Source organism: Fistularia commersonii, chromosome 28 (assembly GCF_037954325.1).
Source record: "Fistularia commersonii isolate RoL2024-O1a breed Wild chromosome 28, RoL_Fcom_v1.0, whole genome shotgun sequence".
In the NCBI taxonomy this organism is placed as follows: domain Eukaryota; kingdom Metazoa; phylum Chordata; class Actinopteri; order Syngnathiformes; family Fistulariidae; genus Fistularia; species Fistularia commersonii.
In genome coordinates this window covers 2,101,873-2,129,767 of record NC_141311.1, presented here as the reverse complement: position 1 = coordinate 2,129,767, position 27,895 = coordinate 2,101,873, and the positions used below count along the sequence as shown (strand labels likewise).

Here is a 27,895-nt window from a genome sequence, read left to right as displayed (position 1 = left end):
GGTGGCAGTATTGCTAAACTCACACCATCCCTCCCTCCCGGCCCTCTTGAACTTTGACCCCGGCCGTCAGTCACCTTCAGTGGTTTAGCTTTCCATGTGTGAAAACAGCGGCGGAGCGGCTGTCCGAGGGAGTTTGGCGTAGTCAGAGATGGTAAGAGGACCGAAAGATGCTGTGTTTGTCTCCCCCGGAGTTTCCGCTCGTCCGCAGGCTTGAGTCACCGAGGTTTGTCAGTGTTAGCGCGGATAGAAGACCTCGGTTTTCCGTTATAGCATGAATCGTAGCTTTATGCTAGCTGCCTTCTCTCCTCTGAAAACCTTCTTAAATAGATTTAATCAGAGCCAAATATGGCAACGTCGGGAAATTTTATCCGGGTCATGGCTTTGACAGCAATCATGTAACCCACGTCCATGCGGGTTCATCCTCTCGCGATATTTCACGAGGTTTTGGAGTCTCGTTTTCCCTCTCCTTGAGGAGCTGCAGTGGCTGCAGAGATATATTTCTCCTCAGACTCCTACAGATGTATTCATTTTATTTTTGCTTTCCAGGCCAAATATCTAGCGCAAGTCATCGTGATGGGAGTACAAGTGGTGGGACGTGCGTTTGCCCGAGCTCTTCAACAAGAATATGCAGGTATGCCTGCTGTCTCTCTCAAGAGTTATCAAATGTTGGAGGTGATTATTGACAGATGGAGTCTAAAGTTTTACTTTTATTGAAATCCAAGTGTTGGTTAAAGCCTCATCCAGCCCAGGTTGCAGGATTAGGTGGAATATTTGGGGGAATAAGCCCGGACCAGCTCCAGCCCCACTTGGTCTAAATGGTTAGGCGGCATAGACAGTGAATGGATGAATGTCATTTCCTTATTTATTTCTTCCTTCCTTCCTTCCTTCCTTCCTTCCTTCCCAGCAAGTCAAGCAGCTGCACGAGCCAGAAGCAGCGCGGGTCAGCAGTCCGCCGCCGCCTCTCACATCACCGGGATGAGCCTACAAGAAGCCCAACAAATCCTCAATATCTCCACACTGAATCCAGAAGATATTCAAAAGGTGAAATATCGTTTGAGTCCGTATTTGAGTTCTGTAAGTCATTCCTCGATGGAAGGAAGATAAAATGCAGACATTACTGAATGGAAGTAGGTAAAGCACATTGGTGGATGGAGAGAAAGAGGACATGAAGTGAGTTGGTGTGATGTGAATGGAAGAAGTGAAGGGTTTTTCTATGGAGACCTTCTACAATCCATTTTCTAAGCCTGCTGAGAAGCAGCATCTTCCTGTACTTTTATTATTGTGAGTAACCCAGAGGCCATTTTATAAAGTGTGCAGAGCTCAAAGTCGGATGCGTTCTCAGTTGCTTTTTATGCCCCTGGATTTTTGGAGAGGATGTTCTCCAAGCATTACCACTCACAAGATGATAATAATACATGTAGAATAGAACTCTATTTATCACGGAGGAAATTTTTTTGCTGGAAGGCTCCAACATTACATATATTCACTTGAACGTGATCTCAATTTTGTTACTGTCAAGTTCACTTCTTGCAGAAAGGGGTGTTTTATTGTTTGATGGCCACGGGTAAGAAAGACCTTCTGCGGTGCTCCTCTGTGGTCTCGGTCTACGGCTGAAAGTGCAGCAGCTTGTTCGGCATCCTCCACTAAGGAGTCCGGATCGACTCCCGGGACAGAGCCGGCCTTCCTGATGAGCTTATTAGTCCGTTAGCATCTCCTTTAGCCTAGTGCTCCAGCACGCTGCAAGCGCAGAAGATGACACCGGACGCCACCGTGTGATCAAACATCTGCAGACGTTGAATAACCCGAGTCTCCTGAGAAACAACAGGCGGCTCTGACCTTTCTTTTATACGGCGTCCGTGTTTTTAGTCCAGTCTAGTTTGTCTATATGGGCTCCCGGGTGCTTGTACTCGCCCGCAATTATTTAATTTAACTGAATTAATTCATGTTATAATCATGGGCTTGATAGACGACGCTCTTTATTTCATCACATTCAGCTATAAACGCAACACAACACCCGCGAGACTTTTCCTCTGCATCGAACCCGTCGGGCCAGAAGCCTCAGCGCCTTCCTCTAAAACACTCCTGAGGCCAGGAGGAGCTCGGGAACGTTTGGTTCTGAGACGACCGCTCACGCCGCCCCTGAGAGCTGACTTTTGTTTTTTTTTTTTTTCCCATGTCTTCTAGAACTATGAGCACCTTTTCAAAGTCAACGACAAGTCGGTGGGAGGTTCCTTTTACCTACAATCCAAAGTAAGTGTATCCACAGGGGTTCCACGTGTCTCCTGGTTGTATTCATTTCCAGTTAGCATCATACGCGTGCAGGGGTGGAGGGCCGGTAAAGATGCTTTCATAGCCCCCGACAACAGAATTAAACATTTTTTACCTGCAAAAGTTGTTCTATATCGGTGATGTGGAGCAAGACATAGAGCAAGGGTGTGAAACTCATTTTCACCGAGGGCCATACCAGCGTTGTAGCTGCCCACATGTAACAGTAGAAATGTAACTTAATGTAAATAAATGTAATTTCTCCCGAATGTTAAATAATTCTGAATTTAATTCTCATTCAAATCCAAAATGTTCCATATGTATTCCCATCTTTCTTGAAACAGCCTTCCATCTGCATCAACTTTTCTCCTCCTGGACATTTAGGGATCATTCGTATTTCTCAATTCCACCTGTTGGCGGGAAACATGATCAGCATGAATTGTGGGAAATGTAGTTTACGGTCAATGCAGGTGTTTGACTTATTTATTTTAAGACTATTAGACCGTTAAAGCTGTTCTCCTGAGCCTCATAAAATGAGGTGGCGGGCCACATGGACCTTGAGTTTGACACATGACATAGAGCAGTGTTTCCCAACCACATTAGTGTGCCGTGAGAGATCATCAGGTGTGCCGTGGAAAAATGCCCACGTTCACCCGATTGGTCCGAAAATTATTTCTCCAACGTAAATAATGTGTCTTCCTATGTCTATGTGGGCAGCGTGACCATTCCATGGCGACGGGTAGTGAATGAACCTGTGCATCTGTGTATCAGAGTGATTAGTGACGCTTTGCGTGATACATTTTTAAAATAAAAAGTACTTGTATCTGCGTAAATAAACAGGCAGCATTGTTGAAAACTACCAAGACGAGTGAGAAAGCAGTGAAAGCTGCTATAAAGTTGCTGACCTCATCTCTAAATCCAAACAGCCACACACCGTAGCAAAACATTAATACTACCTGCCGGCAAAATCATTGTAGAAGAAATGCTCGGCTCTGGCGTTGATAAAGAAATAGCCAGTTCTCTAATAATACCGTTTTCAGACATATTGATGAAATGTCTTCAGACATTGAAAAAAGTGTTCTGGAAAAGTTGCACATCAGTGGGAAATTTGCATTGCAACTTGACAAATCTACATTAGATATATTAGATTTCACACTAAGTAAATTGAGACTATGGTTTCATTGTAATTCGTTAAAAAATGTTTTTGACATATTTATTTAGTGGTGTGCAGTGTGATTTTTCTAATGTAAAATATGTGCCGTGGCTCAAAGAAGGTTGGGAAACACTGACATAGAGGACGGTTTATAAGTGTTTTTCTGGCTGACCGTATAAAGGTTTTGAAAATACCAGGAGGTGACAATCAGTGTGTGTGTGTGTGTGTGTGTCTCTCCAGGTGGTTCGGGCGAAAGAGCGGTTAGACGAGGAACTGAGTATCCAGACAGAAGAGAAGCAACGATCACAACAGAACACAGAAACATGAAGAAGGAGAAATGTCCCCCCCCCCATCCTCTGTAAATTATACCCTAATAAAAAGCCTTCACCCTTTCTTAAGTCTGGAATCCACAGCTTTATCTGCAGACGTGCTTTCGTGAAGGGTAAGCAAACAAAAGTGTGGTCGGTCATATGATAAAAGTTTGGATTCTATGGAGCAGATGAGTGTTGATAATACGATGCGTTCCTGACCGGTGTGTTTATGCGATTGGTTGAACTTCCCGATATAGTTCGACTCGGCGACGGAGCACAAATGCACAGTTTGTATCAAATGCAACTTTTATTAAACATTTTTCCTTTTCATTGACATTATTATCAATATCGTAATAAACTTCCTCTAAAACAGGAGAACGCCGCTATGTTGTACCAATTGGAGACTTTTACAACTCTAAAACTCTGCATGTTCAACCACAGAACATGATGCCAGGAAAAAAAATATATATTTTCGATATATATATCGTCGTTTTTTTTTTTCATCATTATTATTCATATAATGTATAATTTCTATATTTTACCTATAATAAAAAGGCACTTGGAAAAATTAAAATACTGACAAATCTCACAAATGTGCAAATACATAACTTGGAACAGGCCTGGCGCGGCCTTGAGTCTTATCATTAACCCTTTGTGCGACGCTGTGGCACTTCGGTCAGCGGCGCCGCTTTCAAAATGACGGGAAAAACACAAAAAAGACGTTTCCCCCGAATTTAAAATCTCGACAAAAGTACCGCTTTTGAATGAAACAGCCGACTTCCAATTCACACCGGGGTGGGGGGGGGGGGCTGCGAAACAATTTTACTCTCGATCCCCGAAACAGCCGAATAAAGCTCTACACTTAGAGACGATGTGAATGCATCCCACTATCTACACACACACACACACACACTCTAGGGCGGGGTCAAAGTGCAGTGGATTACAGACGGAGCTCAAAGGGTTAATGGATTGTACAGCTTATTTAATATTGAAAAAAAAAAAAAAAAAAAGATGTGAATCCCGTGAGGATCCGTGTCGTAAATAATCCAGCTTTCTGCCGTCTGATTGAGTCTGTGTCCTCAGCGTCGACCGCCGGAGGAGGGAGGAGAGGAGCCGCCGCATCTGTGGGGTTTTTTTTTTTTTCCATTGTTGCCACGGGAACCGTGTCTAGCCTACTTAACACCTGTTTCTGATGACATCACATGCCCTGATTGTCCACTCACAATGAGAGATTCTCCACGCCGCCTCCCCCCCCCCCCCCCCCCCCCACCAACCAACCCCCGGCCGGAGCAGCCAGCGACGCCGCCGCCGCCGCCGACACGTCAAGGTGGAAAAACAAAAAAAGACAACGCAGGTGTGCATCCTCGCACGGAGAGGTACGTTAATTTGCGTTGTTGCACACGGTGAATTTGGAAAATTGAAAAAAAAAAAAAAAGGGGGGTTACGGCAGGGAGGTCGGAGGAGGAGGAGGGCTGAGCCATTTGGGTGTCGTCCATGAAAAAAAACAAAAAAAACAAAAAAGGAGAACCCAGAGGGCAGGCTGAGTTCAGTGGCCTAGTTTTCTAGCGGGCTGGTGTGCTTGTGAATGGTTGCCACATTGCTCACAGCACGGCCAGTGACTTCAGTTAGCCGGGTAGGTGGCCAGCTGGAGGCCGGCTGCACGGAACCGCTATCTCCTGCTGGCACGCCGCCTCATCGCTTCCCCCCCTCCTGCCCTGATCTATTAACTTATTCATCCGGCCAATCGCTGGCCTCTTCGCTCTCACGCTCTTCCCCGCTCGCAATTTCTCAGTGTTTTAGATGAACATTGAAAACCGGCGTGATGGAACTCGAAGGGAAGGTTTTCTCTAATGTGTTTTTGTGGTTGTTCTCCTCCAGACGAACGGGACTTATAAAACGCAAAGCGCCCGCGATCCCCGACCGGTCGGACCCGGGTTCGGACACGTCGCGAGCCGAAAGATCTCTCCGGGGGGGGAAGTTCGAACGCGCCCGGATACGTGCAGCCACGAGCGCACTCTCGCTGCTTGTTTTCCACCGATAGCTAGATATGAGGAGCTGGTGAAGCCCTCCGTTGATATCCTGAGGGGCGACGGGGGTCAACCGCAATCCAATAGATGTGTTCATGTGGATAAACAGCACAAATATCAATATCTTTTCAAAATCTAATATCCCAAGAGTGTAACCTCACTTTTAGCAGGAAAAAAGTGAATTTTCGCAAAAGTAGAGGTGTGATCATTTCGATGGTATTTACAGATATATTAACTCTCAGCGAACCTCATTCGACCCTTTACGAAAAGTACAGGACGGCATCCTTTTCCAGGACAAATCCGTCTCTTCACAAACTAAACAGCACAAAGTGGACAGTGTTCACCCTCACGTGAACGGCAGCGGAGTGGACCAGGACATGTATGCTCGGCGCAACCTACAAGAAGACCAGCCGCTTCTCTCCGTGAAGCAATCAATATGAGGAACGGAACAACACGCTCAATCAGCCAATAGCGTGCTAATTAGCTCATGTTTTTCCTTATAAGAAAAACATTTCCGTTTAGCAAAGGAGATCCTGTATTTTATTTATTTTATCAATTACATTGTTGTTTAATTGTACTACATTTTTGACTGTTTTTTTCTCTCTTAGGCTGGAATATGGCTATTTCATCACGGAAAAAAAAAATCAAATACTGCAAGAAAAAGAGCGAAATAGCGATAAATCACGAGAACCGAATTTAAGTAAGAGGGTCCATATGAGGAACTTTTCCGGTGTCGAGCGTCAACCCAAAACTCTCCCCCTCCTCTCGTCCGACCCATCAGGACGTCAGAAAGCTTCTAGGGCAGAGCAGCTTTTTTTTTTGTTTTTTTTTTTTGTTTTTTTGTTTTTGCAGAAGCCGTTTCAACATCAGTTAACAAAAGAAAAAAATATTTTCGCCCGAACAACAGCAAACAAATAACGAGACAGCAATAACCGATTGTTTTCTAGGGCTCGGCCTCAGAGGGGCGGCGGCGGGTCAGTCTCTCCAGGAAATGTTCCTCGTGTTGCGTCTCCTGCACCTCCAACCTCTCCGACCAGAGCCAACGTCGGACGATAGCGACACAGAAAACCCTGACTTGGCAGTAAGGTTTCATAGAACGTGTAAGAAATAGTGTATGTGTGTGTGTGTAAGTGCATGTTAGCCATGAAAAGAAAGAAAGTTCTCCCAGAAGGACAGAAGAAAATGAGGCAGTTTGCGATAGTGTGGCTTCCTTTTCAGTCCAGCTGTCGGCGGCACCGATTGCACCCCCCCCCCCCGTTCCCGGTGTGTTTTTGGCACGGCGCGGGTTTCGACAAAAAAAAAAAAAAAAAAAAAACCTCCCGCCACCGACCATCTGTTTTTCATAACTGGTGGAGTTTCTTTAAAAAAAAAAAAAAAAAAAAGTCTCCACAGTGGCCCTTTCATGCACAAATTCGCCCCCGTTGATTCAATTACTGGAAAGCAGCCGGACAATCCGGGAGCAGAAACAGTAGGGGTTCTGTCAACGGCGAGCGGGGTGCAATACGTGGTCCTGCCAGAAGGGGGCGCCAGAGGCACCGGCGCCATGAATACGATTTTGGAAAGGAAGAAGTAATGCTCGTTGCCGGGTGATGTAACACCGTTTGTCGGCGGTCGTCAGATCGCTCTGTACCCTAAAACCCCCCTGGTCCGCACATTCCGGCGGACCAGGCCGGTCCGCGTTGGTCCCCCTCCCGAGCCGGGGACAGATTGTCGAAAAATAAAAAAAAAAAAAAAAAGGAGTCCCCCGTTCCCGGCCGGGGTGAAAATGGGGAAACGAGCTAGAACGTTAGCAGCAGTGTTTTTTTTTTTTTTTTTTTTTTTTTTTTGAGGTTTGTTTTTCTGACCGGTCGACGCGGGATAATTGGACCGTCTCGAAGCGGGCGCAGGCTTTTCCAGCACAAAGACAGTTTGAGTTCACTCGCTTCGCTGCGGCAAGCTCGTCTGAATCTGGGGCAAAACTTTAAAACCGACTGTGGAGAATCCCGTTACGTTGCGTTTGCCCAGAACCGAGAGTGCGTCATCGGGTTTGGTGGTGTATCTCTTCCCGCTAAGCCGGAGGCACGCCGTCGATGAAGCGCAGTATAAATATAACCATCGACGAACTGCGACCAAAGTAAGAACGCGCTAAGAGCACTGAGACCGTCACGCCGGCGGACCCCGTCCACGCAACCCCACGAAGAGAATGAATAATGTATAAAATATGCGACAGAAAGCCCGACTCCCGGGCCTTGAAGTAGAAACACGTACTATTTCGAGCAGAGTTCTTGGGCCCCTTTGTTTCCCCGACGGGAAAAAGAAGGCTTGCGTTGTAGAATTCACCGATATGAGGCGTCCTCTATTGAGTCCGTTTGTTCGTTGGATGTTTTCCACCCCGTCTCCGAAATACGTCGCCTGGATTTGATTGTGCGAGCCGATCCGCGTCACCTTTGACCGCCTGCAACCTCACCAAGGTGTTGACCCTCCCGTCCTGACCCCCTGAGCTCTTCTGGAATGTGTGTGTGTGTGTGTGTGTGTGTGTGTGTATGTGTGTGTGTGAGTGTCAGTTGACCACAGCTGGCTTGAGCACCACAGTGCCTGGGGGGATGACCACCCAGGACAGGGGATCATGAGACCCTCCGGTGGAGAGGTTCAGCACCCCCCCGGTCACCTTGTTCTCAGCAGCTTCCCCGCGCCCCTTCTTGACTTGTATGCTCTGAGCCCTGCGCTCAGACGCCGCCCCCAGCATGGGCACCATCGGTAGCCCGAGGGCCGAGGAGGGGAACGCCGGGGAGAGCAGGGGGGACTTGGCCAAGCCCAGCGGAGAGCCGTTGAAGGACAGGATGGGCGTAGCTCCCAAGCTTCCAGGAGGGGAGCTGGGGCAACCCAGAGTGCTGAGGTCCAGGGGCCGCGGACTGATCGGGGACATGGGCAGGGAGCCTCCCAGACCCTGCAGAGCATGGCCTCCCAGGAGAGCAGCCGCCGTCCCCGGGATGATAATGTGGGCTCCGCTCACGTAGGACATCTCCGAATCCTTTCCGCCCCCGCCGGCGAGACCTCCGCTCTGACTCCCCTTCAGCATGGAGCCCACCCCGCCGGGGGAGCCCTGCTCCTGAGCCACAAAGTGGCCGTGGGCCTTGATGTGCTTGCGTAGAGAGCTGGGGTCTGTGTAGCGCTTCAAGCAGCCCACCATCTTGCAGTAGTAGGGCTTGTCCACATAGTGTGTGCGGGTATGCTTGAAGCGGTCGCTTGAGTTGGAGTAACGCTTGTTGCAACCCTCGTACGGACAGATGTAGGGCTTTTCCCCTGCGGAGGAAAAGAACTCAGGTTGAACTTACCACGACCTCCATTTATCCGCAGGTCAAACCCTTGACAGTTTAAAAGTACGATCGGGCTCTGTGAAGCTTCACCTCGGGGTATGTGTGTCCACCACTGACCTGTGTGTGAGCGATTGTGTATCTTGAGGTTCTCTAGGCGCGAGAAGCTCTTGTTGCAGGTGGGGCAGCGGTGCGGCTTCTCGTTCGTGTGGGTGCGGATGTGGATGAGCATTTTGTACCTGCGGGAACACAAAGCGACCACGTTGGCCGTCGCACCTTCTCGACGGATCGGGATTCGGATTTTAAAGATAGCGCCCCGGATGAAGGCGCTCGCACCTGGCATTGAATCCCCTCCCTTTGCGAGCGCAGCCCTCCCAGTGGCAGCAGTACCCGGAATCTTTCTCCGGTTTGACATGGAAGTCGTTGACGTGGTCCACTAGGTCTTGGAGGGAGTCAAACAGCAGGTGGCACTGCGAAGGAGACCCGAGTCAACACGCGACGTTTCTAGAGCGCCGAGACGTACGGCTTTTTTTTTTTTTACCGCTTCGCACCTTCTTCCAGCGACAGGCGAGCTGCTCGTCCGCCGAGAGATCGGGCGAGGCCCTTTTGTCATTTGTCTGGCCGATGAACATGGAGGACGGCAGGTGAAGACCCGCCCCGGCTCCGATCGGCACGAAAAACTGGAAGGCCTGCGAGATGTGGGAGTTCTAGAAGGACAAAAAAAAAGGGGTCCGTCGGTCAATCCGCAGTTTGTGCTCAGGATCATCCCGCCTCGGCCCGACATCCTGGACCCCGAACTCGATGCTCAGGTCGCGAAGAATACGGAAAAGCCCTCAAAAGTAAGAGCGTGAAAACTCCGGTAAAGAAGTCCTTCACTTGAAAGTAGTTGCCTGCTGTGAGCTGTGGGTCCGGAGAACCGAGGAACCGCTTCGCTCCCTTCTTTTAGCGCTCGTGCTAAATGTGGAACTCCGAATAAGGAAGTGAGGAGAGCGGTGCAAATGAATCACCGCCTCCTCCTCAGCAATGTCAGAAATGTCCGTGCGACGAATTTCATAAAACGAGACGAATGTGCTTCACCGAAAACTTGTGAGCTGTTATAACACGCGTGTGCGCTCGGGCTGCCGTTCATGTACGAGGACATCTGAGCGCGTGGGCGAGAAAGCGATAAAGAGGCTGCGACGACACGCATAGCACCGTCTTTCCGTCCGATAAGCGCAGCACAGAAGGTGCGTTGTTGACCGGTCGCTGCTTCGGACCCCGGCGGGGACGCCAGCATGCCTCGATTCAATTGGAAATAGATTAGGCAGCATGAGGCCTGCATTACACATGTGCTCACACACACTCACACACACTCACACGCGTCATACCAGGGTGGCCAGTGAGTGCAAGTTGCACAAACAGAGGCACTTGTCGGAGACACAAGAGGTGTTTGATAAGAGCAGCCGCCCCTTTCCGCTTTCCCACCAACCTCCCTCCCTGTGCATCGCCTGATTCCCTTGCGGACAAAAACAGTCCGGCGTTGTTCCTGATTTGCCGACCCTCCGGAAAACGCCGGCCACTCCGAACTCCGTCGAGACCCGTCCCGGGGCCGCGAGAGCCCGGATGAACACCTGCGCCGCCGCCGCTCTCCATCATACTCACCCCTGAGGGGACGTAGGCGCCGTTGGTCATTTCCGGGGAGCTCGGGGCGTGGCGCGAGGAGGGGGACATGCTCAGGTCCACCGCAGGGGGGGTCGGAGAGTCGGTTCGGCCGCGAGGCAACACCTGCGTACCTGAAAGGACCGCAAAGGAGTTGAGGTCTTCCCTCTCGCCGGAGAGTCTCGCCCAGGCACGCTTCCACGGCCTCCTACCTGTGCACGGAGACGCCGGCGAGGCGGGTTCGATGACGGCGGTGCCGTCATCCGCCATGCGGAGCTGCCGAGCGCGTTTGGGATGCAGCGGGGAGAGCGGCGGCGAGCGCGCCGCTCTGTCGCGCCCGTTGGTTCGCCGCGGCAGCTTCAGGTCCAAGGGCTCGTCCAGGGAAAGCATGATCACGAGTCACCACGCCGCCCACCTGCACAAACACGGGGTCGAACAGAGGTCGGATCGGGACGATCAAGCCGAGCGTTCGCGGCGACGCGCTGCATTTTTACATCAAACAGAGTTGCGGAAAGTCTCTTCTGCAATCACGAACCGAGAGAGGAGAAATAAACACGTGCAACGTACGTAAAGATCAGCGTGACCCCCCTCCGCCATTATCCACCCCGACCTCTGCTCTCACGCTCTCACTGAGGAATGTCTACAATCCAATCCAGATGGTCGCCCTCGCCGCCAGCTCCAATCAGCCCACCCCTCCGCCGGTCACTGGCCCTTGCACCCTGTCCCGTCCACCTCCCTCCCCCTCAAGGCATTCAACCCCCACAGCGTGCACCTTCAGACCCCACGGACCTCCAGAGGCCGACCCACCGGCAACCCCTCCGCCCCCTCCGGGCCTTCAAGTCCAGCTGCAAACCCTCCGTCCGCCTCCTCCTCCCTTCAAACACGCCGACCTTTGAACCCGCCCCGAGGGCCGCGGGTCGGACGCTCCGTTTAGCCGTCACCGCCAGCTCCGCTTGTAATCTCCCTCGGCGCTAACCCCGACCCCTTCCGCGTGACCGCGCTGCGTCATACCAGAAAAAAACACCTCCGTCCGAAACCCACGGCGGTTTTGGACGCCGCCGCCTTCCTTCCCCCGCCCACCGGAGCGCAAGGGATGGAACACGTTTGTTTACAACGCGAACCCCCGGCGTGACGCGGCCGCAGCCTTTGAACGGGAGTCAATAACGCGGAGGTGAACCTCGTCGACACGACGGTATCTTCCTCCCGAACGGATCGTGCAAACAAACCCATGGAGTCGAGTTTTATCGCCGAAGAGGACTGAATTGCGCGAGACCTTGGCTCGCTTTTACTGCGGGGCGTCGATATCCGAGAAACCGTTGACTTAGGTCGCGTCAATAAAACACACGTCCGTGAAATATCTCCGTAAACACGATTGACTTCCACCGTTCGGTGGGAGAATTCGTTATTTCGTACTTGCTCGAGTGGCGACAACACGGATCGCTGAAGTGTAGTCAGGTAGCTTTTCCTTAGAAACGAATAGATGATATTTATATTATGACGTATATATATATATATTATATATTATGATGATATCATATTTATATGATATTTAGGTTCCTGCCGCCTCCCGTCTTCTCCTCAGTGTCTCCAAACCAGACAACATCTTGGATTTGCAGAGTGTCGTCTGCAAACAAACACAGTTGCTACTGCAAATTACATCGAGATCCAAATCACTCAGGCCTCGATCAATAATTTAAATCGCTGAAAATAATTAATGCTAATTATTATGTTAATAAAGTAGTCACAACCATAATGAGAATTCTTGGAGTTGATTAATGTTGCAAGTCTTTTTAAACATTCAGCATTTTCCTGCTCTCACACACACACACACGGCACTCCCTGCTAAACACAATATGTCAGGGTTCGTTGCTCGCTCTCACCGGGATCACACACACACACACACACACACACACACATCTACTCAAAGCATTTTCCATCTACACACACACACCGTTGTAAAAAGTCCAATATTCATGCTTGAGTTCATGTAAAACACTCCCAGTGTGCATGTAGTGTGTTCGCTTACAGAAGGACTCCACACACACACGATGAATTATACTGTAATTTCAACAAATTCTCCCTTCCTCCGTCTTCCTCACACACACATGCGGAACACACACTCACAGAGGCCGCGGCAGTTGTGAATGGTGGGCTTTGAGAGTGACTGGCGAGGGGCCACATGAGAAGGCCTTGTGTCTGGGAGGCACGGAGCTCAGAGGTCAGCAGGTTCACCGGCGAACGGAGGGGTGGTCACACACACACACACACACACACACACACACACACACACGCGCGCGCCTAGCGATTACAAACCCCGCAGAGATGCCGCACGTCCGACATCATCCGCGCTACGTCAGTGTGTCGGTGCAACCATGCTCTCTGCAGAAGACGGTGGTCCACTTTTACGGAAGGGCTAAAATGCTGTATTTATCTACTGATAGCATGCGCTAACGATGAACGGTGCAGAGAAGGACGAGGAAATCGCTCGCCGTCTGCGAAAACAAAGCCGCCTCGGCTCCTGGAACTCCAAACCCGAGCTCCCAGGTGTCGCGGTGCGAGACACGACAAGAGTTGTCCAACTCCGGACTATTCCAGGAGCTAATAACGGGCTACCAAGCTCATCTTTTCCAATTATTTAAAGGGACAGTTCGCTCCTCCCCTCCCTCGAAAAAAAAAACATTTTTCCTCTCGGCCCCCTCGGCGCCAGAATCCGCGGCCCGCTTAGCTAATCCGTAGAAGTCACTGTAAGCAATTTTGCGTCGACGGGCTCGGTTAAGAGAAAATAACTCCCGAGACTGCTTACAGTAGGGTCTGCGGATTGAGTAACCTGGCGGTGATTCCTGGAAAGAGACGTTCTCGGGGTGTATTCTTTGGCCCTTCCAGCGCCGCAAGGAAAATGACGTTCAGTCCCATTGTGTTAAAGCGCACACAGCATCGTGCAACTCCCGCTGAAAAGTACTGGAAAAGTACCACGTGTACTACATGTACTGCAATATGTCATCGGTTACACCGCGCAGGTACGCAACACTCGTCTGAGGCCGTTCCATTTCGCGACCCCTCCGACCCCCGTGCTTAGACTTGGTTCGCTCCAGATCGGGAACTAATCAAACTCTGCGTCTACGCGAACCCTTAGAACCGGATTAAATTGTCATTCTGTGGATTTGACGGGGAAAATAAGGCCTTTTCAGGCGTCGCCTGAATAAAGGTTTTGAAAAAAATCCGCTTGCCAAAAATGCTCCACAAATAAAGATAATTTATTTTACATACAGTACAAAAAGCAGAGCGAACTGAGATATGTGTTAACAAATATGTTATTGTGACACCATTTTTGAAGGATTTTTTTTCTTTTTTTTTTGTTAGACATGTCATATTAACATTTTAACACTCCATAATGCGATGGCTGCACGGCGCTGTCTTTATTTTCTCGCCATGTTTTTTATAAAATACGTGCACTTTTAATTTTTTTAATTCCTCTTCCCTCAGCCGCAGGGAATCTTCAATCTTTGTAGTTACTGCTAACAGTTAAGACAATTCATATTTCATTATATTTCTTGTTCTTCCTCCTTTCTACTATTCTACTATTACTGTTTTTTGTTGTTTTTTTTTACTTGAAACTCTGGCACAACAATTTCCTTCGGGATTAATAAAGTTGTTCTCATCTCTCTCACTGGTATTTTTCCCAAGTCAGGCTTAAGTCAGACTTAAATGAACCTTCTGCATTCTAAGCAAAGCCTCCTGTTTGTTGTCCGACAAATGGCAACAATTTGTATTTAAAACGCTAATGAAATTTGGATCGCTTCTGTTCACGAGTTAATAAGAATTTTATTGATTTATATCAATTTGGCTCGGAGTATCGTTTCCACGTTTACCCGACATGGTAGGAGGTGTCAACGTTGTCGGCGGCGAGCTCGGGTTAGAGCGCAAAAAGGTCCTCGAATCACAAAATATTTAGGCTCCGCGAGCTAAATCCTACATAAGGGTTGCATAACATCCCTGCGTGAGGTTTTTAAAAAAAGCCGTGTTGTGTATTTGTAATACATTTACTGTAAAAGGAGACCTGGGACGAAGGCCAGTCAAGGAGTCTGTGCGGGAAGTGAGTCAGTGTGTGGATTTTGGTCCGGAGACTCACAGGATCTGGAGGAAAGGGGGGGTGGGTTGTGGGAAATATGAGACATAAAAAAAAAAAGAGAGAACAGATTGATGCACGAGCCCGTTTCTATGTGTGTGTGTGTGTGTCTACGTGACATGCGAGTGTGTAAAGGTCGGTGGCGGGAGGCTGGGAAGTTTGGGGAAGGGGTGTCGGCCGGCCCCCGTGCAGAGTTCCTCGCTCGGCCGAGGGGTCGACATTCTCTCTGAAAGGCGGCATTGTCCCCTCGCAGGGCCCTCGCTCCCTCCGGCGGAATAAACACGGGGCCGCGGCGGCCGAGCGAGGACGGGAGGGCCGGCCGTCGGGGGCCGCGGCGAGGAAACGCAGGACTCACGGCGGATGGAAGGGGCGGAGGGGGGGGGCGAAAGGGCGGTTCGATCCGAGATCCTCCCAACTCCCCCTCAGCGATGAGGATTACCTCATTCGGTGACCCCTCGACCTCCAAGCCGGACGATCTACGGCCCGATCTGGTATCGGATCAGAGATCGGGGGGTCGCGGGGGGGATTATGTTTCGCGGCGCGGCTTCTCCGATGACATACGAGCCAAAGAAAAGTCATTAGCAGCGTCGCTCTAAATCAGGGGTGTCAAACTCATTCCTCATCGCGGGCCACATACGGTCCAGGTAGATGTCAAGTGGGTCGGACCATTAAAATAATAGCATATTCCACAATAAATAACAAAAATATCATGTCTTTCCTTTTTTTTGGTGTAAAGAAGTACAAGGACATTAGAAAATCTTGGAATCATACTAGTTTGTAGTGAAGCTGGTGACTTAACTTTAAATTGCACATTTTCACTAGCAATTAGCTAGCTGGCTTTTACCGCTGCTGCACCGATTTCTCGGCTATCGGTGAAAGTGGACGCTGTTTCCTCAGACCCGCCAGCGATTGGTTGATCTTATCTCTTCTCAGTTGTCTTTACAAGCTGTCATATTTTTCGCTCTGATGAGTCTCGTAGCGGCGCCGTATATTATATTCCTTAAATACCGAAACTTGTTGCCAACACGCTAAGCACAAAGGTTTCCCGTGCGTCTCCGTAAATAAATAGGACGTAGTCAATTTTTCTTTGAAAATTCTACACTCTTTAACTACTTTTCTCTATTTTGATAACGACATTTTGGCTAGTGAGGGAGTAGCGGGGAGGTAGAGAACGGGGTAGAAACAACGTCATAACAAGCAACAGGTGGTGCATCGATACCGTCTGCTGATTGGTCCGTCTCAGTGATGCGGATTGTCGTCTACTCTGACCAAAATAGTGCGCCTCCTAGCGGAAAATTTTCGAATTGCACTTAATTAAAAAAAATAAATCCTTGTCTTTTAAGCATTTTTTCACTTTCAAATTATCCTGCGGGCCTGATCGAATGCCCTTGCGGGCCGTATGTTTGACACTCGTGCTCTAAATCATCAGATGGTCTTTAACATCCGCAAGCGGTCGAGGCAGAAGGCCGCCCAAATCCAGCTGGGAAGGTTTCCGCGTCGGAGTTTTCTTACGAGGGCGCCGAGGGGTCGGCTCTGTCATCGCCTCATGACATCAGGCCATCAGTCGAGGCCTTTGTTTTAAAATATGCTAGCAGTGTGTGTGTGTGTGTGTGTTTGTTAGAGCTCGACAGTTAAATGAATGTCAGTCATTGTTGGGCCTCACCCTGGGTGCACTATTTTGTCTTGTTATCTGTAGATAGGTTTACATTTGTGTGTATCTGTGTGTGTGTGTGTGTGTGTGTGTGTGCCTTATAGGGCCGCGGTGTGTTTGCAGGTCCCTCCTCCGGTTTAAAAGCGGAGAGGTGTGTAAATCCACACGCTGGGCACGCAGGCACTGTTTGGACCCGCGTAAATAAACCAAACCGTCACGATGTGATGGTTAGCTGTTGCGAAACATCTGTGTGAAGGAGGCTAATGTACTCTGAAGTGCTAGAAATACGTGTGTGTCGGGGGTTGTGTGTGTGTGTGTGTGTGTGGGGGTGTGTATTCGACCCCCTCTGAGACTGGCTGTAACTTAATTCCCCCTCCTGCTGTGACCCTGGGAGGTGGTCTGTCGAAGGTAAGCCATCCCTCCCCGGGGCTTTTTGCTCCCTCTTTCATTTTCACACACACACACACACACACACACACATACACACACACACACACACACACACACATGCGCTCGCTGTAGCAGGAACAACAGCTTTTAGCCGTATTATTTCAGGTGATTCTGCTGAGCTTTGACCGTGTTATCAAAAAAAACGATGCTAAAATGAAGCTAACACGTAGCCGCTAACATGTAGACGTTAGCTCAGTGCCGCGAGCCTCCGTCCCCGAACGAATACGTCTTTTACGCAGGAACCCGCGGGTCGTCTCTTCCTCTGGCGGTAGAATTCCTCCGTTGGAAACGACGGGACGCCGATTCAAAAACTGTCAGAATGAACGAATGAGCGGGCGGATGGTCGCATGTGTCCGTTGCATCGACCGATCCAAAGATATTTGGATGTAAATCCACTCGGTCTGATGAAGCTTCGCTCAACCTTGCGCTCCTCTGTTTTCCTCCAAACTGAAAATACTTTGATAATGTAAAAGATTGCAGCAAAAAGTGACCAAATAAGGTAAACGTTCAGGTCGCCCTGATAATCCGGCGCATTGGCGTGTACGTGTGCGACGACCTGCGGCCTTCGCAGTGGGACGATTCTCCACGTCCCACCGGGTGAGCGGGGAGCGAGGGGTCGGAGGTCACCAATTGGATCCGTGCACGGAGTACAAGTAACGAGCCTCCTCCGGGGGAACTTTTTAGTTTTTATTTGGGACGTGCTTCTTCAGCGGCAAACTCAAAAACAAACCACACAAGAAGAACAAGAGGAAGATGACACGGCCAGCATGGAGAACTAGAAGGCCTTCTAGCAGGCCATAAGAACTCAGACCTCTTTATCGCTCCATTTCTCGCTAGTTCTCATCTTTTTTTTTTTAAAAAAAAGCGCACTTGGGTCTGCAGGAGGTCCACCAAGCATCTACAACAACCTTAAGACGACTCCTGCCTCGGAGTCGGAGCTAAGATGATCCTCGGAGCTGATTCCTCCGCTTTTTTGCGAGAAACTGCAAAAATAAGTTCCTACAGTGTGAAAAGGGTGGAAGTGATGGATGGAACTGAACTTCCAGCTTCTTCAAGAGCCATACGAATGATGGCTCGGTGCATGAAGACCACCGGTGGAGGTGGAGGTGGAGGGTTTGCAGCATTTATTCAGTCTGCGTTCTCTAAAAACCCGCATTTGTTTCGTAAATCATCACGAGTGTCCCCGCCTCCGCTGCCCGACCACCTGACGGATCACCGACACACAGCTGAGAGCCCCCTCTGCTCCCGTCCTCCTCAGACAGGAAACCTCAATTTCCACTCCTCCTCCTTCTCCGGGCCTCTCACTCCCTCCCTCCGTCTTTTTTACACTTTCTCCACCATTGTTGTTTTTCCTCTCGCACCTCCACACCCTTTTTCTCCTCCTTTCACCTCCCTAACCGGTTAGAATAAACTGCCGTAGATAGAAAAAGTCGTTTTTCTCCTCCCTTCCCCCCCCCCGTCGTCCTGAACGCCCTCCGCCTCTTCCCGACAGACTGCGAAAAATAAAAAATGAAAAAAAGCGCAGGATCGTAGTTAGGATTATGTAAGAGCGGCGCGCGCGCAGCCAATGGGGACGGGCCGGTCAGGAAAAACACAGTTGTTGGACGGCTGCGACGCCGCCACGCGCGCTGTTCACATGCTTGGCGAACACACACACACACACACACCCAATTGTTACTCGGATGAAATGGCGAGGAGGAGGAACGGGATAGACGAGGCGAAGGGGAGAGGGAATGCAACAGGAAGCTTCCCGGCGAGCTGCTGGTGGCCTCCGGCCAGAGCTTTCAGACGCTGAGGAATTCCAGGCAGAGGGGCAGGAGGGGGAACCGGGGGGTCGAGGAGGCGGGTCGCACTTGCGGTTTGCTGGTAGGGAGAACGGCGAAACAGGAAAAAGGAGGCTAAAAACAACATGTCTCTCCGTGGGTGGACGTCAACATTACGGGTGATTAATGGCTGCCGCGTCGCAGCGGACAGAACCTGCGCCTCAGTGCACCTCCTGCTCCACTGTGGATGTTCGCGTGATCCAAATAAATTAAAAGGGCAAACCTTTATTCATTCATTCATTCATCGTCGGTGACGCCTGCAGTCGGAAAGGGGGTGGAGCCGATCCCGGTTGTAATTGGGGGTCACGGATTTAAACGTACGACCTCTCATTCACACGTCGTGAGGAGATTCACGTTCAGGGTCTCCAATGAACCTCCTGCATGTGCTTTGCTTCTCAAATAATGCTTCTTGTGTAGTATTAGCGCTAAGGTGTAGCTTGTTTTTTGGACCGACCACGGGAAAATTTGTTAACAGAGATGAAACAAACCAAACTGCCCGAAAGCGAAGTCAAGGAAATACGACGGCTTGTATGTAGCACTTGGATTCACCGGGACGACGGCGGGAGACGAGGAAACACCGGTGTGTCCATAAATGTTTGCAGCGGAAGCATGAAGACAAATAAGACCCTTTGAGTTGATTCAGCGAAAACGTCAACAATCATCCCGCTTTGCTGAAGCTACTTCAGTAAACAGGCGAGCACTGCGATGTTAATAAATGTTAATAAAATTAATTTTTGTTGCAAGTTGATCTACCATAATTTCTGGACTATTGGGCGCACCTCACTATAAGCCGCACCAGCTAGCCAATCGCTATCTCAGGCTTCCTCCTGCGCACTAAAACCGACAAAGTCGTCTTCTTCGTGGTCGGAGTTGAACGGACTCAGAATTTCCCGGTCATTTCATCAGTCCGATGTGACGAGGATAAACGTTTTAGCGGCGTGAAGCTCGTTAGCGTCCCCCACCCAAAAAAGTCCATATATTAGCCGCATCGTTGTTTCCGTGAAAAAAGTCGCGGCTTTTCGTCCGGAAATTACGGTAAATGTCTTTCTTTTTGCTACTATTTATAGTTGCAGCGGAGAGTAGGGGGGAAATGTAACAGAAAATAATTGAGAAGCTCTGGTTTAGACTGAGGGAGGAACCCGGAGGAACCCGGAGGAAAACATGGAGACCTTCTGGCTGCGAGGCGGAGGCGCTAACCAGAAGCGGGTCTCGGATTTAAAAGCGAAGCGGTTGATAGCAGTCGTGATTCTAAACGCCGCACCCTTTCCTCTTTGCAGATGCGAAGAGGAATCGCGGAACCGGGCGCCATCGACAGATGCGACCGCGGAGCGGCGGCGTGGCCCGGGATTAGCGCTCGGGCGATCCGGCAACAGCCATCTGACGGAGATTTCACATTGTGCGGGTAAGCCTTACGGCACCGGTAAACACGGGATTAGCGTACGGCACAGTGACCTGAGCCGACTCTCCGGAGGGAGGAGGAGGAGGTCCCTCAGAGGAATAATCCCGGCCCTTTATGTCGGCGTCTCGCAGTTTCCTATTCTGGATTTATGGGACGGCAGCTGAAAGAGGGGATGGAGGCTAGCTTCAGATTAGCATGAAGCTAGGAGGCTACCTCCAGCCTGAGGTACCTGCAGGGACATGCGTTTCCAGTCATCGCTTCTATTCTTCTCTTAATCCGCGACCACGAAATGAGTGACACACACACACACACACACACACACACACACACACACACAGAGCGGCGGTGTATTTAAGCAAGAGCTGCTCTTCGCAGGGCTTTGAGGAGCGCTGAGTAATCTGACAGTAACGTGGGGCATTTCACGACGGAGCGGTTTGAAACGGCGAGCGCGGCAGGAGGCCCGCCGCCATCGGAGAAAGAAGATGAAGAGGACGAGGAGAGGTTTGACCGACGCTTCTCCGCTCCTCTCCTCGTCACATCCCTCCCTCGCCACTTCTTCCTCCAACCCCTCTCCTCCGTTGACCTTTCTCGGCGTCTCCCCCTTCTTTTTCGCCTCCCCCCCCCCCCCCCTCCCTCGACAGGCGGTGATGCAATCCTCCAGCTCCTGCTCGCAATCACGGGGTCTGGAGCCACTTTGCCAGCCAGGCAGAGGCGTCGCCACGCTACGCTCAGTGGAAAAGCGGCGGGGAGAGGAAGAAAAGGAGAGACGACGCCAGCGAAGGAAGCAGGGCGGAAAGGAAAAGTCTGCGGCGGCAGATCGGGCGGGCGGAGGGGGTTGTAAGGCACCCCGATAAAAACTTAACGGCTCCCTTTTACGGCGTGTCGGCACGTCGGTGAATGTGTTTTTTGTTCGGAGCGCCGCCGCGGCCACGGCATGTGACTCTCGATCAAATCGGATCGATGGCTCTCGGCGGCCGATACGCCGCGGCTCCCTTCCGTCTCGGCTTCTAACCGGCTGTGAGTCATTGTCCGGGGGGGGTGGGGCTGTATTTCGGAAGTAACAGGTCTTTGCTGTTCTGTCTCTCTAATGCCGCCGTTCCAGCTGACTCACTCCGTCAGTATTATTCCGACAGTCCGGCTGGCAGCTCGCGTCGTCGTCACATCTGGCCTTTTAGCGAGCGTCTCCCGCGGCGTCTTAAAAGAGGTCTCATGCGTGAAGGCGAGGATTCTGCGAGGCTGCGAGGATTTCTCGATCTTCCGCAGCCGTCCACCATCTTCATTTCTGTTCTGGATACGAAAGCCGGCGCGGTGGTTAGGGCATACAAGTCACGGCAAGAAAGGTCTCCTCAGGAGGTTCACCGGACAGCTAATATGCGGCCTTGTGATGGATCCAGGTTGAGCTCCGCCTCTCGCCCGGTCACAGCTGGGATCGGCAGCAGTGACGATGAATTCATTCTTCTTCCTCTCCTTCGGGCTTGTCCCTTCAAGGGTCGCCACAGCGAATCCACCTTCTCCATCTCTGTATCCAGCTTCATATGCCCTCGCACTACATCCATAAATCTCCTCTTTGGTCTTCCTCTAGACCTTGAAATCCAGCATCCGTCTCCCCATATATTGACTATCCCTCCTCTGTACGTGACCCAACCATCTCCGTCTGGCTACTCTGACCTCGTGTGCGTGTGCCGTCCCTCCGATAGACTCCTTCCTGATCCTCTCCATCCTCCCAAAGAGAACCTGGACATCTTGATCTCTGCCACCTCCAGTTCTGCTTCCTGTCTTTGTTTGCTCTACAAACAGCATGGCCGGTCTCACCACCGTCTCCTTCACCTTTCCTTTCATTCTGGCTGATAATCTTCTATCTCTGACACTTTTCTCCACCCTGCTTGAACCCATTTGTTTTCTTCTTCTCCACACTCTCCTACACTCTGGACTGTTGACCCTACGGACTTGAAACCCTCCACCTTCTTGATCTCCACCCCAAGTATCCTCAACCATATTCACACACATATATTCTGTCTTGCTTCATTCCTCTCCTTTCCAGAACAAACCTCCACCTCTCACTGCACATCACAGTGTCATGACTGAATATCAAAGCTATGATTGCAGCTATTAGCATGTAGCTGTTAGCACGATTGCTATTATCAGTAAGATAATACTGATACTGATCTCGCTTTGTTTCTCTTTCTTTCTCCTCCAGCCGGTCGAGGCAGAAGGCCGCCGGCTGGGATCTGTCCAGGGTTCCCGCGCCGCTAAAAGACAGTGTTTCCTCCCCGTCGCTCGCTCACGGGTTGAATATCTCAGAGCGCCCGGTCCAGACCTGCTCTGTCATCAGACCACGAGGTTTCGATAAATAAAATCCGACTTGACTCGACTTGACAGGTATTCGACGGCGTTCCCGGCGAGAGCTCGCGTGAAGGAGGTGATCTTATCAGGGACGGGAAGGGAGAGGAAAAATTTAGGGCCAGAACCTCCGGCTGAATGAACGCAGGTGTACACACACTCTGTAAAGACGGACCTCCCCTAAAGGAGACCGAGGTCAGGTTAGGAATGTGGAGCGCCGCCGCCGCCGCCGCCACCGCCCACCTGAACCCTTGAAAGTACCGGAGCCTCACACACACACGCAAATAAAAAGATGAAAAAACACTCGCGGGTCAGGGTTTAACAGGAGCGAACTCAGTCCCGAGATGCAGGTGTGTGTGTGTGTGTGTGTGTGTGTGCTCGGGCCGGACCCGACGGGAGATCTTCCAACTCTGAGAAACTCTAAGCCGCCGGGCGAAAGCGGGGGAGGGAGGGAATCCAGAAAATCCCCCCCTCTGTCTTTTTTTTTTCCTTTTTCACGGATTGTGGAAACTGTAGCACAGCGAAGCCGCTGACGTTTTCCTGGATGTTACGTCGGGGGGTCGGGGGATAGCGCTCCTGCACACACACACACACACACACACACACACACACTGACCCTCGTATTTTCCCGCAACTCAATAAGTCACAGTGAGCAGGGTGAACTCCCTTTCCCTCCCTGGGAAGTCTTCTTATTCAATAGCGGCTGTAACGTGATCTCGGCGGCAGCTTTATGCAACGAGGTCCCCCGGGGGTCGGGGGGGGGGGGGGGGGGGCTGTCTGCCGTCGTCGGGGGCGACTCGTATCATCCGGGGTGCTGCGACATCTTGTTTTTCTCCACCGTCCCTCCCTGGGCCTCGAGGGAGAAGAAGGGGGGGCCACACACACCTGTGCACCAGTCGCGCCACACCGAAGAGCCAAGTCACACACACATTGAGCCAGATGTGCCCCGAGCGAGGAGCATCCTCACTTGTTAGGTGTGTGTGTGTGTGTGTTGCGTAAGTGTGTTTGTGGGGACGGAGCCGGGCCGGGAACCCGGAGTCCAACAACCAAAGCACGGCGAGGAGGGAGGAAAACAGGAAGAGGGAGAAATACAAAACAGAAGATTGTAATTAGGGAAGCCGAGTGACGTCATGTGTGTTTTTGCGCACGCGTGTGTGTGTGTGTGTGTGTGTGTGTCGAGCTTTAGCAAACAACAAGGAGGTGATAGCGGAAATCCTGTGGTTTTAAAATTCGACATGCACCCTCCATCACATGACATCTCACATATACATACCACACACACACACACACACACACACGCATGATAACGACCGTCCTCACGTGGACGCCGGCGACCAGACAAGGTCAATACGACGGCCTTTTCTCTTCCTCCCTCCTCTGCATTTTCTGTTATTTCTGCGTTCTGGCTCGATCATGTGACGGCTCCACCCGTCGGCTCTCATCCTCGGCGGCCGTCCAGAGGAGACGAGCCAGGAGACGGATGCGGGGGGGGGGGGAAGGGGGGGGGGGGGGTTCGTCCACGCCGCAAAATGGAGCGGCGCTAAATTCGTATCCTCCTTAAAGCTGGAGAGGGCTGATACGTGCGCTTGCGGACAAACAGGACGCCATGGCGGCCTCCCCTCCCCGGAAGGAGAACCAGCCTGAGAGAAGATCTCAATTAGCGCCGAAGGTCGGCCGGGCTTTTACACGCTCGTCCGCCTCGAATCGATGCTGACATTTAGAATCAATTAAGGCGCCGGCGGTGACTGACAGTTTATAGAGGTCACGGAAAATGGGGAGCGGGCGAGGATTCGCAAGCGTTTTGATGCTTTGGCACGCCGGCCGGAGCTTCTCCTCGCTTCTACACCGACGGTCGGTGGTCACGCCGCTTTGCAGGAAGCGGACGATCCCGGCCGCCGCGAGGAAAAAGAAAACAAATAAACCCAGGAGGTACATGTGAAGTAAAACACAACACCGCGGAGAAGGTAAACACTCGCAGGCCAACTCCACCTCTCCGTGGACGTAGAAGATGAAGTCTTACGTAATGGAAGTGTCTGCAAAGGAGCCTCATGGAAAAGCGGGAGACGCAAGTGTGAGGGAGGGACGGGTGGAGGAAGGAAGGGTGGTGGTGGTTAGAAGGAGTGGATGGAGGCCAAGGGAGCTGGAGATGGAAGGAGGAGGTGGAGGTGGAGGAGGCGGAGCCTGGAGGCTCGCTGACAGGACTGGATGTGCCCAGACAGGGAGCCGCGACCAGGCCCAGACTTGAGAGCTTTATTTGAGCCTCTGAAATGCCTCACCCATCGCACACACACACACACACACACACACACACACACACACACCGTTACCCCCACTGTTCTCCCTCCACCTCCTCCTCATCCCAGCGTGGTGCTCCTCGCCCATACTTACAAGCTCACTCCTCCCTTTCTTTCACCTCAAACAACACACACACACACACACACACACACACCGCTGCAGTGCTGTGGAGGGCACGTCAGAGATCCCAGGGTGTCGAGCCAGCGAATAAACACTAATACGAACCAGCTGTTCCTTCCAGGACTTCGCCGTTCCGTCTCCCCCGACACCCAAAATGAGCGGTCTCAAATGTGAATCTGCTCTGAGTCACCCAAAGGTCTAAAACATCTCCTCTCCACCTGAGGAGCTGGACCTTCACGCCACCTGGGCTGCATCCCCGCCGCCGCCGCCGCCGCCACTGAATATGGGGTTTTCTCGGGGGAACAGAAGGAGCAGGGTGGGGTGGCCGGAGCGAGGTACGGAGCCGGCTGTGTTTATTTTGAAAATGCAGGCCTGCAGACTCGCGGAGGAGGGACCCGACCTCTGAACGTCTCACACACACACACACACACACACACACACACACACACACACATGCATGCAGGTGATTGTAGTATACGTTTAAATCTGCCTCAGGGAGGAAGTCGGGAGGCGATAAGTGGTTACAGTTTAACTGGAGAAAAATGTGAGCGAGGCCGGCCGAGTAGCTACTTGAGCTACTCTGAATGTATGGCTACGAAGATCACACACACACACTCACACTCACACACACACACACGTGTCACCGCCGCTCCCCACGCGGGAATGATTGACGAAAAGACATTCTGTGGAAAAGTGTAGGGTTTTGGGTCGGAGCGTAGCCGAGATCTCCGGCGCCGCTCCGGTCACGTAGCATCCGGCGCTACGTGAGCGCCGACCGCTACGAGTGCGAGCGTGTCTGTCGCGGGAAAGATAAAGCACCCCGGTGGGGACGGAGCCTTGTTTACCCTGCACGCCGCCGCCACTGACCGCCGTAATCCTCCTCCCCCTGCCGCTTTTCAGCTTGACCGTAATCCCCGGCGCTGACGGATATTAACTCGGCTAACGTGCGCCGGGGCTTACCTCCTAGCCCGACAACCGGCTAGTACGCTAGTTCTCCTACAAACCCGGTTTGTGTGCAGGCGCCCTGCGGGTTCCCGGCGGTTGCCGTGACGCAGAGCCGGGCCGTTCGCCTCCACCTTTTTCCCACCATAAAAGCGGACGCCTTTCACCCCCCCATACACACTTAAAACAACTTCTGGGGATGATGTCACACAGCTGCGGTGTTTGGCTGATGGAAAGCTGAGGGTGGGGGTGGAGGACCACACCCGGGATTCGGTCGGGAGAAATATTCCCCGCCGCGGCGCCGGAGCGGATCCACTAACCCAACCAGTAACCGAAGCCCGGCGGGCCGTTGCTCCCTGCAGCTGCTCTGGCATCTGGACCAGAAAATGCACGACAAACACGCACACACACACACACACACATCCGGAGTGTGCGGAATGCCACTGCGGGGACGCAGCTGCACCCCGGTGGACATCTGGTTGGAAACCCCGTGACCGAGGGGCGTCCAAGAAGAGCACCCCATCGGAACAACCGGCGCCACGACCCCCAGCTGACCCGGAGGTCAGCCGTGAGGAGCACCTTCACGTCTGAAAACCAGAAAGCTGGTTTTGACACCTGTGGATGGGAGGGATGGACGGCGTCCATTTGCCTCCCCGGCCAGCCGGGCCCTCTCCCATTAAGAAGAACCTCCGAGCGGATGGTCTTGTTCACCGGGTCACCTGGGCAACCGCGGGAAATGATCCAGAACCCTCCACCTCCCCGAGCGCGCCCTCCATCGTGGCTTTTTAATGATCCGGCCTTATTCCTCTTGTTAGGCTTGTTAGGCCCGCCTTGGCAGGGCTCGCCCCCCCAACACACACACACACACACACACTGGCATCCCTCCGGAACAATGGGGCCCGCGGGAGGCGGCCGATGGGGAGAGGGTCCGTCCCGAACCCGGTCCCGGCGTCGACACAATGAGGCCGAGGGACGGGGGAATTGCTTAATTGGAGGAAAATGGCTCTTTATCCGGGGCCCCTCCGCCTCCTCCCCCCCCCACCCCCCCCCACCCCCGGCTCTACGTGCTTGTAAAAACACCAAAAAAAAAATGATACAATGGCGCCGCGGGCACGTCTCTGAGAGGGCGGGGGTCCCGGAGGCATCTCAGAGGGTACAGATGAGCGAATCGGGGTGGAGATGCTAGATCAGAAAGCAGGGGCAAAGGGCAAACAGCTGTTTACCTGAGGTCGCCACCTGTGCGCTCGCCAGACGCTCGGGGGTTAAACAAGGGGTTGAACTCTTTTTTTTTTTTTTTTTTTTTTTTATCAGATGTTGTGACACAGGCTTGCAAAACAGCTGGATCTGGGTCGTGTGTGGGCGGGGGGGTGGGGGGGGGTGGGGGGTCGGTGTCTGCAGACCGGGGACGGAAAATCCGCGGCCTTGAATGTGACAGTGCGATGGGGGGAGGAGGAGGAGGGGGCACCGCTGGAGAGGCCGGGGAAAATAGGTCACTGCCCTGGTTACACACACACACACACACACACACACACACAGACACACACATGACAACCCCCCCCCCCCCCCCCCCCCCCCGGACCGACATGGTTCTTACCTTGCAGAGTCGAGATGTTCCGGAGGTGCCTCCTCCACCGGCTCGCTCCTCCAAACTTCCCCCACGCAAAGTCGCTTCCACCCGGCGTCCGGTTGCGTCCACCACCCCCCTCCCTCCCTCCCTCCCTCCCTCCCCACCCCACGGTCAGACCGCCGCTTCCCCCGCGGCCGCCGCGTCTCGGTCGGATCCCGCTGGGCGTCTGCTGGCGAGGAGGCGCTGCGCTCCGGGGCCACGGTCGGCGTTGTTCTCCACGAGCATGGAAAATCCCAGCGGGACGCGAACGCACCGCGGCTGACAGCTGGACGACGCGGGGACGGATCGATGGAGTGGCGGACGCGTCGCTTTCCGTGGGGCGGGGTGCGAAGCGCGGGTTACCATGCCACCGGGAAGGGGGGGGGAGAAGAAGAAGAAGAAGAAGAAGAAGAAGAAGAAAACGGGGAAAAGTAGTAAAAAAAAAAAAAAAAAAAA

At 52.1% G+C, this 27,895-nt stretch overlaps 2 protein-coding genes across 3 annotated transcripts; one reads left to right on the top strand and one right to left on the bottom strand.

The window, feature by feature from the left end:
• The first annotated feature begins 29 nt into the window (after positions 1–29).
• pam16 (presequence translocase associated motor 16) lies at positions 30–4,230 on the top strand. The gene is made up of 5 exons (XM_086175782.1): positions 30–151; positions 547–631; positions 905–1,041; positions 2,185–2,250; positions 3,659–4,230. The coding sequence occupies exons 1-5, from the start codon at positions 149–151 to the stop codon at positions 3,743–3,745; spliced, it is 378 nt and encodes a 125-aa protein (XP_086031908.1). The 5' UTR covers positions 30–148; the 3' UTR covers positions 3,746–4,230.
• On the bottom strand, positions 4,018–27,895 carry glis2b (GLIS family zinc finger 2b). Of its 2 annotated transcripts, none has more exons than XM_086175780.1 (7): positions 27,428–27,895; positions 10,900–11,102; positions 10,691–10,821; positions 9,601–9,756; positions 9,386–9,519; positions 9,170–9,288; positions 4,018–9,038 (listed from the first exon to the last, which is right to left on the bottom strand). In XM_086175780.1, exons 2-7 carry the CDS (start codon positions 11,075–11,077, stop codon positions 8,296–8,298), a joined length of 1,461 nt encoding a protein of 486 aa, XP_086031906.1. In that variant the 5' UTR covers positions 11,078–11,102; positions 27,428–27,895; the 3' UTR covers positions 4,018–8,295. The 2 variants fall into 2 exon arrangements, with proteins under 2 accessions (XP_086031906.1, XP_086031907.1); XM_086175781.1 differs by lacking the exon at positions 27,428–27,895 and adding an exon at positions 11,578–11,651.

Excerpts from the sequence above, each read along its gene's own strand:
- pam16 (XM_086175782.1), top strand. Across the intron at positions 632-904 it reads TCTTCAACAAGAATATGCAG|CAAGTCAAGCAGCTGCACGA; the intron begins GTATGCCTGCTG and ends CTTCCTTCCCAG. Across the intron at positions 1,042-2,184 it reads ATCCAGAAGATATTCAAAAG|AACTATGAGCACCTTTTCAA; the intron begins GTGAAATATCGT and ends CATGTCTTCTAG.
- glis2b (XM_086175780.1), bottom strand. The coding sequence starts at position 11,077 with ATGCTTTCCCTGGACGAGCCCTTGGACCTGAAGCTGCCGCGGCGAACC. Across the intron at positions 9,289-9,385 it reads GGGAGGGGATTCAATGCCAG|GTACAAAATGCTCATCCACA; the intron begins GTGCGAGCGCCT and ends GTGTTCCCGCAG. Across the intron at positions 9,039-9,169 it reads ACACAATCGCTCACACACAG|GGGAAAAGCCCTACATCTGT; the intron begins GTCAGTGGTGGA and ends TTTCCTCCGCAG.